Source organism: Nematolebias whitei, chromosome 5 (assembly GCF_014905685.2).
Source record: "Nematolebias whitei isolate Nwh7 chromosome 5, NemWhi1, whole genome shotgun sequence".
NCBI classification, from domain to species: domain Eukaryota; kingdom Metazoa; phylum Chordata; class Actinopteri; order Cyprinodontiformes; family Rivulidae; genus Nematolebias; species Nematolebias whitei.
In genome coordinates, this window is record NC_056502.1 from 29,078,485 (window position 1) to 29,091,620 (window position 13,136).

Here is a 13,136-nt window from a genome sequence, read left to right on the forward strand (position 1 = left end):
CTGCCAGAGTTTTCCTGTAAAAACTACAGTTTTTTTTTTACAGTGTATGGATCCTGTTTTATGTTTAGAACATGAAATCAGGAAAGGACAAGTTAATAAGGAGAGTGTGGTGGCTGTCTTTTTTGATATAGAGAAAGCTTACGATATGATGTGGAAGGAAGGTTTATTAATAAAACTAAAAAAGATGGGAATAAATGGTTCAATGTTTTATTGGATAAAAGATTTTTTACAAGATCGATCAATACAAGTGAGAATAGGAAAAACATTTTCAGAAAAATTTTTGGTTGAAAATGGAACTCCCCAAGGAAGTATATTGAGCCCATTGTTTTTTTCTATTATGATTAATGATATGTTTGAAAATTTGGAGAATGGAATGGGGTTTTCTTTATTTGCTGATGATGGGGCAATCTGGAAGAGGGGGAAAAATTTAAATTATATTGTAAAAAAGACACAAGAAGCAATTAATGAAATAGAAAACTGGTCCTTTAAATGGGGATTCAAAATTTCTATAGATAAAACGAAGACTTTATTTTTTACAAGAAAAAAGGTATCAGAAAATGTAAAATTGAAAATATATAATCATGATTTGGAAAGGGTAAACCAATTTAAGTTTTTGGGTATATGGTTAGATGACAAACTTACTTGGAAAGTGCATATTCAAAACATAATAGATAAATGTAAGAGAGTGTTAAATGTAATGAGGTGTTTGGTGGGGAGTGAGTGGGGAGCTGAGAGGAAAGCACTGAAATCAATATACACAGGTTTAATTAGGTCCTTATTTGATTATGGCAGTATAGCATTTGGGTCAGCATCAGATACATTACTCAAAAAATTAGATAATATTCAGCATCAAGCCTTGAGATTATGTACAGGTGCCATCAGAACAACTCCAACATCAGCTTTACTGGTGGAAATGGGAGAAATGCCACTTCAGCTTAGAAGATTACAAATACTTTCAACTTTCTGGTGTCAGTTAAAAGGTCATAATGGAAATCATCCATGTCAAGAGATTTTAAAACCTAGCTGGGAAAAAGAGAAAAAGAAATTAAATTCATTTGGCTGGACTGTAGAAAACATTATAAAAGATTTAGATATATCTCACATAAATATTAGTCAAACAGTTCCTCAGTCTCCAGTTCACCCATCTCTTTTAAGTAATAGTGATGTTGATCTCACTTTGTTGGAAAATCGTAAAAAAGAAAACATTTCAGATTCTCATTCAATACAAACATATTTAGATAGTAAGTATTATGGATATGTTAAAATTTATACAGATGCATCAAAAAATTCAGATAACAGTAGCGGGGTTTCATTCATTGTTCCAGAATTCAGTTTCAAAACAGGTAAAAGAATTACTGATGGAGTCTCAGTCTACACAGGAGAGATGATAGGAATCATTTTAGCTCTGGGATGGATTGAGGAAGTTCGTCCATTAAGGAGTATAATATGTTCTGATTCAAGTTCTTCATTATACTCATTGAAAAATAATCATTCAGACAGCAGACCTGACCTTTTATTAGAAATTCAATTATTAATTTATAGAATTCAAGCGATGGGTTTATTAATTACATTTATATGGATACCATCACATATAGGAATAAAAGGAAATGAGTTGGCAGATAAATATGCAAAACAAGCAACAAAAAATACTTACATTGATATACTGGTACCATTCAGTAAAGGAGAAATCAAATCAGTTATTAAACAAAAGGTGAAGGAAAGATGGCAGAAACAGTGGGAAGAAGAAAGAACTGGCAGGTGGTTTTATAACATTCAAAGGAAAGTTGGTGTGATGAGGAGAACAGGACGAAATAGAAAGGAGGAAACAGTCATATCCAGATTACGTTTTGGCCACACAAGATTAAACAGTACATTGTTTAAAATGGGAAAACATCCTACAGGAAAATGTGACTTTTGTTTTCAAGAAGAGACAGTGAATCATGTTTTATTATTCTGTCCCAAATATTCAGCTGAGAGGAAGGAACTGGCACATAGACTACAGGTCAACAAACTACAGTTGAATATACAGGATCTTTTGGATAAACTTCTCACTTCTGAACTTGTTGTTTTTTTGTTAAGCTACCTTAAGAAGACGGAAATAATCGAGAGAATATAGTTTTTTTTTTTTTCTCTTATTTTCTTATTATTTTATTTAGTTAAACCTATAGTAATTATTTAGCATCCCGATCCATACTCCATTCCAGTAGATGGCGGTAATGCACATCTAAACGTTGCTTGCCAACCGCCATAAAACACAAGACGAAGAAGAAGAAGAAGAACTCCCTCAGTGGTGCATTATGGGTACTTTGCATGCCGTCTCGATCCTCCCAGTGTTTGTATTCCTGTTTATTTTTTTATTTATTCTTGTTTTTGTGGAGTTAGCCGCCCCTTCAGCATTTTCATTTTCCTGAATTTAATAAATCATCTACTTTTTGCCTGAGTTCTTTAAGCCTCCTTAGCACTCTGGGTTTCTAAATACACTGACTGTGACATTTTTTGTGTTTATTAAGTCACAACATAAACTTTTTACCTCTACAGATCTTAAAACTGAGTGAGAAAAAATACTTTATTCTTAAAGGAAGTTGTGCTTTTGTAGAGTTTCTGTCTCTTCCCTGCAGTTCATGTGAAGTCCAAATGATAACCCGTGTAAAGGTTTTTTGGTCTCTTGGAGGGGAGGGGGTGGTGGGTCTGTGATCTGGTGTAACAGCAGGATGATTCTGTGATTGGATTACGGAGCTGCCTGAGGGCCACGCAGACCTTTACGGGAGAACTCTGTGTTTTTCATCATCCTGGCCAAGAACATGTTGCTTTGTACGCAACAGGCAGAACATCAGCAAATGATGACATTTAAGATATTAAAAATAATAATAATAAAAACATAAAAATTAAAAAAAAAAAAAAATAAATAAAAAAAAAAATATATATATATATATATAATAAAATACAAAAAGTGAAAACAGATGAAATTGGTCTTTTTATACCAGAAGTTAAACTAACAGTTATTACTTGTACGAGTCTGTTTTTTTTTTTTTTTTACTTAGCACCAACTTTTTGTCATAATTTCAAATTTGTATGAAATCTGAAATGAATAATACCCCAGACTCAATTTGTATCTGTCATCAAAGGTAGATGTTTCAGCAGAAATAATTTGAAAAGTCTCCCCCCCCCCTTCTGACAATTGTTGCGTGTCTTTGGTCCTGAAGGCCCACTCCTCTGTAGAGCGTGCAGCTCTCATTGGAGCCGTGTTGATGAGGAAGGTTCCTGCAGACCAACACTACGCCATCAGAGAGGAAACACTGAGGAAGATGGTGGAGGAAGACAAAGCAGCTGGACTCATCCCATTTTATGTAAGAAACAGACAACAACAAAAATGTGCAGACACAGGCCAACAATATGTTTTTTTAGTCAGATCAACATGTATCTGCAGCTCTAACATCCAGCTGCTCTTTAAGTCCCAGTGATGTAATTTCGTTGAGCTGCAGCCGAGGTTCTGCTGAGGGATAACTTTGTTTCTGTTGGACCTGATGGAGTCGATCTGGTTAGGACCAATAACTCCGGTCTCATCTGCAGATCACTGTCAGTGAAAAATAGAGAGCAGGCTTAATCTGAGTCCAAATGACACCTCCATCTTTGTTGAACAGATTTCTGTGCTTGTAGGGAAGCAGCTGGGCCTGAAAACACATTTTGTTGTTCATCAATATTCTGATCTTCTTGCTGTGACACTGAACAGGGCAAACAGAGACTTGATGGCTGGTTTTATGTGTGTTTCAGTTCTGTGCCACCCTCGGCACCACTCCATCATGTGCATTTGATCATATCACCGAGCTGGGACCGCTGTGTGAGTCAACAAGTTGCAGCCACACAAAAACACACAAACACCTGATTTATGTTACACATTTGCACACAAGTTTGTTCTGACAACCACAGCTGCTGCTATTTTACTATGAATTTCACAATATTCACTGTCAGTCTAAATTTTGTTTATAAAGCACATTTGAAAACAACAATACTGACCAAAGTTCTTCACAAGGAGGTTAAGAACAAACAAACAAAAAACAACAATACAATAAATTAAGAATCATACATAAAAAATACCCACAAGTATAATGAAATAGACTAAAACTAACTTAACTCACCAAACTCCTCCCAAATCTGAGCTGTTGCCTCAGCAACAGCCAAGGCTGTTGACTCTTGGCCCTCTGGTACTCCTCAGCTGCCTCTGGAGTCCCACCAACCAACAAGGCCCAATAGGACTCCTTCTTCAGCTTGACAACCTTCCTAACCCAAAGTGTCCACCAATGAGTTCAAGGATGGCCACCGCGAGAAGCATCGACAACCTTGTGGCCACAGCTCAAGGCAGCCACCTCAACAACTAAAGCACGGAACATGGCCCACTATGACTCTATGTCCCTCACCTGCTAGAGAGGTTACACTCCATGTCCCAAGATACAGTTTTGGTAAGCCAGGGTCAGAGTGCCAAGGCGCCATACGCATTTACCCACTGCCAATGGAGTCATGCACCCGACTCGTATGGCCCCTCCTGCAGGTGGTAGACCCACAGGAAGACAAACCCATGTTGCTCGTTCGGGCTGAGCCTGACTGGGCCCCATGAGCTCACCGACGAGCCTCTCCCCCAGGCCTGGCTCCAGGGTGGGGCCACGGTAAACCATGTCCGAGAAAGGTCCACTGAGCTCCTTGCTTTTTTCCCTGTCCGTATGAGTTTTTGGAATCACTCTTCATCTGGTCTGTCACCTAGAACCAATCTGCCTTGGAAGACCATCCATCTATCCATCCATTATCTTTTACCTGCTTCTTCCATTTTGGGTCACGGGGTCGCCAGTGCCCATGTCCAGCAATTGCTGTGTGACGGGTGGGGTACACCCTGGACTGATCGCAAGTCCATCACAGGGACACACAGAGACAAACGAGACAAACAACCATTCACTCTCTCACTCACACCTAGAGACAATTTAGAGTTACCAATCAGCCTAACATGCATGTTTTTGGTCTGTGGGAGGAAACCGGAGCACCCGGAGAAAACCCACGCATGCACGGAGAGAACATGCAAACTCCACCCAGAAAGGCCCCCGGACTGGGATTTGAACCGGCAACCTTCTCGCTGAGAGGCAGCAGCTCTACCAGTTGTGCCACCGTGCTGTCACCTTGGGAGACACTACCAGGCAATTACAATTTTCCCCGACAAGATAGCGCCTAGAATCATTCAGGTGCACAAACTCCTGCACTATAATAAGGTGGTGATTCAAAGAGGAGGCTAAACCATTTAAAACTTTAAAATTAAGTAAAATAATTGTCAAATCGCTACAAAATGAACAGGCAGCCAGTGTAAATTTGTTGAATCTGGTGTAAAGAGGTCACATCTTCTGTTAAAGACATACAGCAGCGTTCTGGACTAACTGCAGGAGATGGAGAACCGATTGCTCATCACTGACATAGAGTTGCAGTCATCCTATCTAGAGATGATGATGGCATGGACAAGAGTTTTGAAGTCTTTTGGACAAATGTAAGAGTTAGTTTTGGCAATTAGATGTAAATGATAAAATCTTGTTTTAATAACTGAGGTTATTTGTTAAATTTAAAAGAACTGTCTATAAACACTTAAATCTTTCTGACAGTGGAGGAACGATGAGGAGCAAGAGGGCCAAGGATATCAATTAACTCAATGACAGATTTATGATTTCCAAAAAGAACAACTTCAGTCTCATTTTCATTCAGAGACGAGAAACAAAACATTACTTTTAAAATAAATTAAACTAAATTTGCTGCACTGTGTCATTGTCTATATTTTTTACAATGAAATTCTGGCAACCACAGCTGCTCCTTTAAATATTCTATTTTATTAGTTTTACAATGTAGAATAATCTGCTGATACATCATTTGCTTACATTTATTTCCAGGTAATAAGGAAAATATGTGGATGCACATCGACGCAGCGTATGCTGGGAGTGCCTTTATTTGCCCTGAATTCAGATCTTTATTAAATGGCATTGAGGTAAGACTTCTAGTAGCTTTGGTATCAATTTAAAAAAATCATTTTGTGCACGTTTGCCTTGTAAGAAACTAGACTTTAGTAAGATCAATCCCATTAGGTCAATCCTCACTTTATCTTTGCAGCGGCATTCTAGCTCTGAATAAAAGCTTTTTGTTTAATTACCTGTGAAATCTCCATCGTTGCTTCTGCTAACTAAACATCTTGAAAAGGACACAAAGTTAATGTCAGGGAGAAAACATGCAGACAAAGACGGAGCAGAAGGTGAACAGATTGACGTTGTGACGACAGAGCAGCGACAGGCCTTATGAGGCCGCTGCAGAGACGCAGAGATGCAGAGATAAGGATGAAGTAATTTCCTGAGGCTGCATCAGACCTTTTATTTATCACTGTTTACTAGACACTCCAGTTTAAACAGGGTTACTGGGGAGATGGACAGAATCAGGCAGATTGGACTTCAAAAAAGAAAAAAAGTTGTTTCATCTTTTCTGTGAGAAAAAGCTGGAAATTTCATATTTTCTTTTATTTAATACAACCAAAAACGTTATTTAGACCATAGTTATTAAAGATTCAAACAGTTACAGCTGAGGTATAATGCAACAAAACTATGAAACATCACAAGCTGAATGAAATGTGTTTGAAAATATTATTTGACATGAAGGAGGATTGTGACCTCTCTGGATGGGAGTATCATCTTGTTGGTTGCTGCCCACCTCCTTTCAATCGGTCCTCATGGCAACTGTCAGCCAGGAAACTGCCTCACGTCGTCTCTCTGCATCACATTATTGCATCTGCAGTGGCGGGGGAAAGGATATTACAAAATATAGACAAAAAGATAGGAGCAGATTGAGAATTGATCCATTTTCTTTGAGTAAACCAGACATGAAGGCTGTTTTTTTGTCCTCTGCATCCTCTGTTCTCACTCCAGCTACCTCCATGTCCTCTCTAACTGCATCCATATATCTCCTTTTTGTCTTTTTCCTGGCAGCTGCATTTCTAACATCCTTCTTCCAATATACCCACCGTCCCCCCTCTGGACATTTTTTTTTCCTTCAACCTTTATTTATACAGATTAATCCCATTGAGCCTCGGGGACTCATCTACAAGAGAGACCCGATTTAAGCAAAGACTGATGACAACAGTAGACAACAAAGACAATAACATAGACAATCACAAAAAGCATACAAATTGAGAAGAATACATAAAAGAAATTTGTATTTAAAAAACAAAATATAAACAGCTAGGTTGTAAAGCGATTTAGAATACTCAAAACAGGAACATATGGTTGCATTGTTTTTTTTTCCAAGTCCAAACCGTCTCAGTCTGGCTCTCTAACTTTACCTTTATTTTCCAATTGTTCAACATGTGCTGCACCTCTGATGATCTCATTCCTAATCTTGTCACATAACCTTCCATCCTTATCACTCTTAAGGAGAACCTCAACATCTTCATTTCTGCCACTTCCAGTTATTTCTCGTCATTTTGTCAATGCCACTGTCTCCAGACCATACAGCATAGCTGGTCTCAGCACTGTCTTGTAAACTTTTCCTTTGACCTTTGCTGCCACCTTTTTATTGCAAATAACTCCTGAAAGTTTTCTCCATCGCTCCATCCTGCCTGGACTCTCTTCTTCACCTCTTTACCACACTCCCCATTTTCCTGGACAGTGGACCCAAGTACTTGAAGTCCTGAATCTTTGTGACGTCTGCTCCTTGTAGCCTCACTGTTCCACCATCCTCCTTCTCATTCATACACATGTATCTGTCTTACTAAGGCTGACTTTCATTCCTCTTCTTTCAAGTGCATACCTCCACCTCTCCAAGTTCTCTTCCACCTGTTCCCTGTTCTCACCACAGATCATAATGTCATCTGCAAACATCGTAATCCACGGGGATTCCAGCCTGACCTCATCTGTTAGTCAATTCATCACCAGAGCAAACAAGAAGGAGCTCAGAGCTGATCCTTGATGCACTCCCACCTCCACCCTGAATCGATCTGTCACTCCTACAGCACATCTCACCACTGTCCTGCTGTCCTCATACATGTCCTGTACCAGTCTAACATACTTCTCTGCCCTTCCAGATTTCCTCATGCAATATCACACCTCCTCCCTCGGCACCCTGTCAGATGCTTTTTCTAAATCCACAAAGACACAATGGAGTTATTACCTCCTCTGTACTTCATCAGCATCTTCAAAACAATGATGGCGTCTGTGGTGCTCTTTCTCGGCATGAAACCATTCTGCTGTTCGCAAATAGTTACCTCTCGTCTAAGTCTTGCTTCCACAACTCTCTCCCAGATCTTCATTATGTGGCCCACCAACTTAATTCCCCTGTAGTTGCTACAACTCTGTACATCACCCTTGTTCTTAAAAATGGGCACTAGTACACTTCTTCTCAATTCCTCAGGCATTTTCTCACCCTCAAATATGCCATTGAATATTTGAGTCAAAACCCTCCAAAACTGCCATCTCTCCAAGACATTTTCAAACCTCCACTGGTATGTCATCAGGTCCTACTGCCTTCCTCTTCTTCATTCTTTTCAGAGCTTTCTGGACTTCACCCTCACTGATCTTTTCCCACTTCCTGGTCCACAATTTATGTGACCTCTGCTTTTCCTTCATGTTCATTCTCTTCATTCATTAGCTCCTCAAAGTACAAAGTACTCCTTCCATCTTCCCATCACAATCTCCTCACTTGTTTGAACATTACCATTCTGTCTGAAGACTGAAGAAGTCTCTCGGACGAGAGACGAAACGTTTCTACATTTTTTTGTTGTTTTGCTTTGTTTTTTTTTTTTTTGAATGTCCAGAGGACCAGATTTAACTTTTTTAGATATGCTTCATAGTATTATATTGTTTAAAAGTATAGTTTGCTCAAATGATTGGGGTGGCCGAATATTAATCTGTGGTGTCAAGACCACCATTGACCACCACTTGGCTCCACCATTGCACCTGATGGTGGATAAAATTGCTCCTTCCACTCACCAGGATCCACCATTCTTCACTGACTCGGACAAGAAAAAAAAAGAAAGAATCCTCCCTCTGTTCTAGCATAACTCCTACGTATTGAATATCTTGCACCAACAACATTAAGGTTTACGGTACTTGCATTCCCTGTTGAATTCCAGTCCAGAAAAACACTAATCTCCAAGCATTTAGTATTCATCTCCCTCAATGACGGGGTTCTTCAGTGTACCGCTTGTTGATTTTCAGTGTTGCTCATCAAGCTGCTGGCTGCTTGTTTTCTCTTTTGCATTTCAAATAAGTTGAGCCTCCTCAGATGTTACTGTCAGTGACAGGGTTTTCTCTGCACCAATAAAAAGAAAGCCGTGTTGTTGTCATAAACAGGTCCATGGTAGCACGTTCACACTGTCAGATAGTGTTTTTGTTTCATGTTTGACTCAGTCTAATGCAGTTAAACAGTCAATCAAGTAAATATTGAATATTTTGTCCTCTTTCATTTTAAAGTTTGCTGATTCTTTCAACTTCAACCCACACAAATGGCTTTTAATCAACTTTGACTGCTCTACGATGTGGTAAGTTGTTCAAAACACTTCAGACATATTCATATTTTGAAGTTTTTCTAATAAAATCCTGAACAGAAACAAGCTAATTACCTGTATGATGTAAAAGAGTAAATGTTTGTATGGGTGATGGAAAAAGCTTTAACAAAAGGACATTTATATACAGTGTCATTAGAATCACTTATTGTTCAGAATGTTTCCCAGTTTACCTGAGCAATGACTCACAATGCTGTAAAATAACAATGAGGGCTGGTATCCATCCACACCTTTTATTTGTGATAAAAATAAATCCACGTTTTCCACCTGCCTCTTCTGTCAGCATCCAGAAAACCTTGGCTGCTCTGGACGAGATGGAAATGGTTTCAGACTGAGAAATACAGTGAATGGAGGAGAATCTAAAAGGTTTCAGTGACCCAAATACTGTACAATACAAGCAGTGGGATCCAACTGCCTAAAATTAATTTGATTCATTTAATGAATGTTTATTCAAAATAAATTATTAATTTAATTGAGTAATGTTTTGTACATTTAAGCGTTTTAAAGCATCTTCTGGATCACTTCCATTAACATAAAGGTCAAGAAAATGTAAAATAAACCTCAGTATACCAGCAGAAAAACAAAGACAAAACAGACTGAACTTTCTACCCATAGAATGCTATACATAGTTAGCTTTTCTGAACTGCCAAGACACATTTCTTAAAACCATCCATCCATTTCTGTAAACTGTAAACACAAGACACAATTTTGAAACTATATTCATGAAACCTCTGACTCTTTTTTATAAAAAACAAATTATTGCTGCAAAACAATTCAAACAATGCTCACAAGCAAACAATTTAGTCAGATCTGACCCTGAGTCAATCAAAATTAAAAACACCATTGAACAGTCATTTCACACAACCTAGAAAAAAGAAAATATAATGATCTGATCATAAAAAAATTGAAATCATCTTTACTATCCACAAAGCATTTTTATTAACAAAACTCCTGTTTAGCTCTTGTAGTAAAAATATTAAATAAATTATGGCCTGGCCCTTCGCTCCAATGTTAGAACTCAATGTGGCCCGCGAGTCCAGAAGTTTGCTCACCGCTGATATATATAACTGTATATACTGTATATATATTTAAGGCTTTATAAATCTTTCCAATACTCTGATTAACCTTTCCCACTCTCTTAAAAACACTTCGTATGCTCTTAAACACTTTGGCGATTGTGATGAAGATGATGATGATGAGATGAATGTACAGTAGTGTACAGCATGTACAGTACACACAATATAAAAAACTAGGTTTAAAAAAACCCGCCATATAGTGAAGCCACGAAGTAGGTGTGGTTCAGACAACAGGGTTTAGTGTTTTAGCAACTGAGAAAAACTGTAAGACGTGAATTAATAAAACTCCTGTCAAAGGAGTGGGTTAAGACCTACAGGGTCTGTTCTGCACGGCTTCAGTTTGGGACATGAAATGAATCAGTTCCACGTCATTCAAGAAAAAAACTAGCTTTTATGCAGCGGCTACTTCTAGTTTGTATCTTTGGGAAAACTAAGTCCTACTGCAGCTTAAAAAAATCCCAAATTTGTGCTGAGTTTTTTAAAAATATGTCCTACTGGTGGTATTAAACTTTGATAACCTTGGGATACTTTAGGATTAAACTGCAACAAAATAATATACCTTGTGTGCACAAACATGGGGTGTCTTAACGTTCATTGTGACAGAAGGTTTGGTTCTGTTTGTGGACAGGGTGAAGGAGAGAGCAGACATCATTGGAGCCTTTAAAATGGAACCACTTTACCTGAAACATGAAAACCAGGAGTCAGGTAGAGACATTTCTATGATCATTATCTGAATATGTGATTACTAACAAACAAGCAAAGGTTCTGTTTGGTGTGCAGGTTATGATGTATCAATCTTTACAAATCAACCTCGCATATCCACCTTGGAACAATACATTTATGAATAATTTAAAACACTATGACAGATACAACTTCCCTAACTGGACCTCTTCAAAGGATTAAAGATTTAGAGTTTGTTTGATTCTACGTCTCCATGAACACATTTCTGTTAGCGACATGTGAGGCGGTCTACGTCGTCTCAGATGGGTTCACTATAATTTTCCTGACAGACAGTCTGACTCAGAGGAGAACAGAGATACCACCCACCACATCAAGGCAACTCACAAAAACAATATGGAGTCTTCAGTCTAATTAATGGTTTTTAACTCCAACTGACATTCAGCAGTGATGTAGGAAAACACCTGGATTTTGACACAAAAATAACACTTTACAAGTAATACAGGGCTAAAGCAAGAATGATTAATTATTATTCATTTGAAGTGATAGTTCAAATTAGTAAGACTTTTGTTTTATTGTCTTTATTAGCTCTTTAAAAGGGACACGGTTTAGTTCTGATCAGACTGATGAGCTAAGATCAAAACAACAACAAAATTATATCAGTTTGTGCAAATGCTTTTTTTTAATAATCCTTTGCATTGGTGTCAGTTTTATATTACTTGGCTGTCCAGGCACAAGTATTAATATATTCTTGCTACAACTAACAGCTGACCAAGAGAAACCAACTGTGTAGTTTAAAGTTTACATGCGTTTGTATAAACACTTACATATTAATTCATTCAATCTTTATTTATACAGGTTAGTCTCATCGAGCAATAAAGATTAGATTTGTTTTAAGATGTCATAAATCCATTTAATCTTGCCCAACACAGACTAGATTATAAGGGAGATTGGATTAAAATGCTATTTCTCTGAAACTAGGTTGTTTAACAAATTATCTACAGCAGGTAAGATAATAACTGTTTATAATCTTTCCAAAGAGCACCACTTAAAAGGATCTGAACTGTCACTTTAATCAATGCAGCACGAGTCTGGCACAAAGAAAATAATTTGATAGAAGGTTTTACATGGGGCAGCTGTGGCTGAGTGGTTAGAGCAGTTGTCCTCCAATGGGGGTTCGATTCCACCAGCAGTCACATGCTGAAGTGCCCATGGGCAAGACCCTGAACCCCTCATTGCATCTGATGTGTGTCCCATCAGTGTATGAATGTGATAAAGCTCTGATTAGTCTTTGTATAGAAAGAGTAGAGTGCTGTATGAAGGGGTCAATGAGGGCACAGGTTGTGCTGTAAAACACTGAGTGTCTTGATAAGATAGAAAGGTGCTGTATAAGTACAGTCCGTTTACCATTTACACAAGTTTATCTGTATTTGTAGAATGTTCAGCCTTAAAAGTATAAAATGACAAATAATGTTTTTTTTTTCTTCTTCTTTAAACAGGGCTGGTTACAGATTACAGGGTAAGATTAAAGAATGTAAGAGTTTATAATATAAGTATTAATGTAAATGTAGAAATAACTTGTTTTCTCCTGCAGCACTGGCAGATTCCGTTGGGAAGAAGATTTCGTTCCTTGAAGCTGTGGTTTGTGTTTCGTATGTACGGGCTCAAAGGTCTGCAGGCTCATATACGAAAGGTGAGCATGCAGGTGAACCAACATCTGTCAGGCGATGAACCAATGTCAGTCAGTTGTCCATGTTTGGAAAATGCCATGGGAAAACTCACATGGGAATATATATATATATATATATATATAT

The 13,136-nt window shown here is 38.1% G+C and overlaps 1 protein-coding gene across 1 annotated transcript in view; it reads left to right on the forward strand.

The window, feature by feature from the left end:
- The window catches only part of ddc (dopa decarboxylase), a gene marked incomplete in the record, with an annotated part of 43,282 nt that overhangs the window by 13,172 nt on the left and 16,974 nt on the right, over window positions 1-13,136 (forward strand). Inside the window, 7 exon segments of the mRNA XM_037676406.1 lie at window positions 3,204-3,347; window positions 3,772-3,838; window positions 5,916-6,010; window positions 9,477-9,544; window positions 11,273-11,349; window positions 12,822-12,841; window positions 12,917-13,015. Of these exon segments, the coding sequence (XP_037532334.1) occupies window positions 3,204-3,347; window positions 3,772-3,838; window positions 5,916-6,010; window positions 9,477-9,544; window positions 11,273-11,349; window positions 12,822-12,841; window positions 12,917-13,015 (570 nt within the window).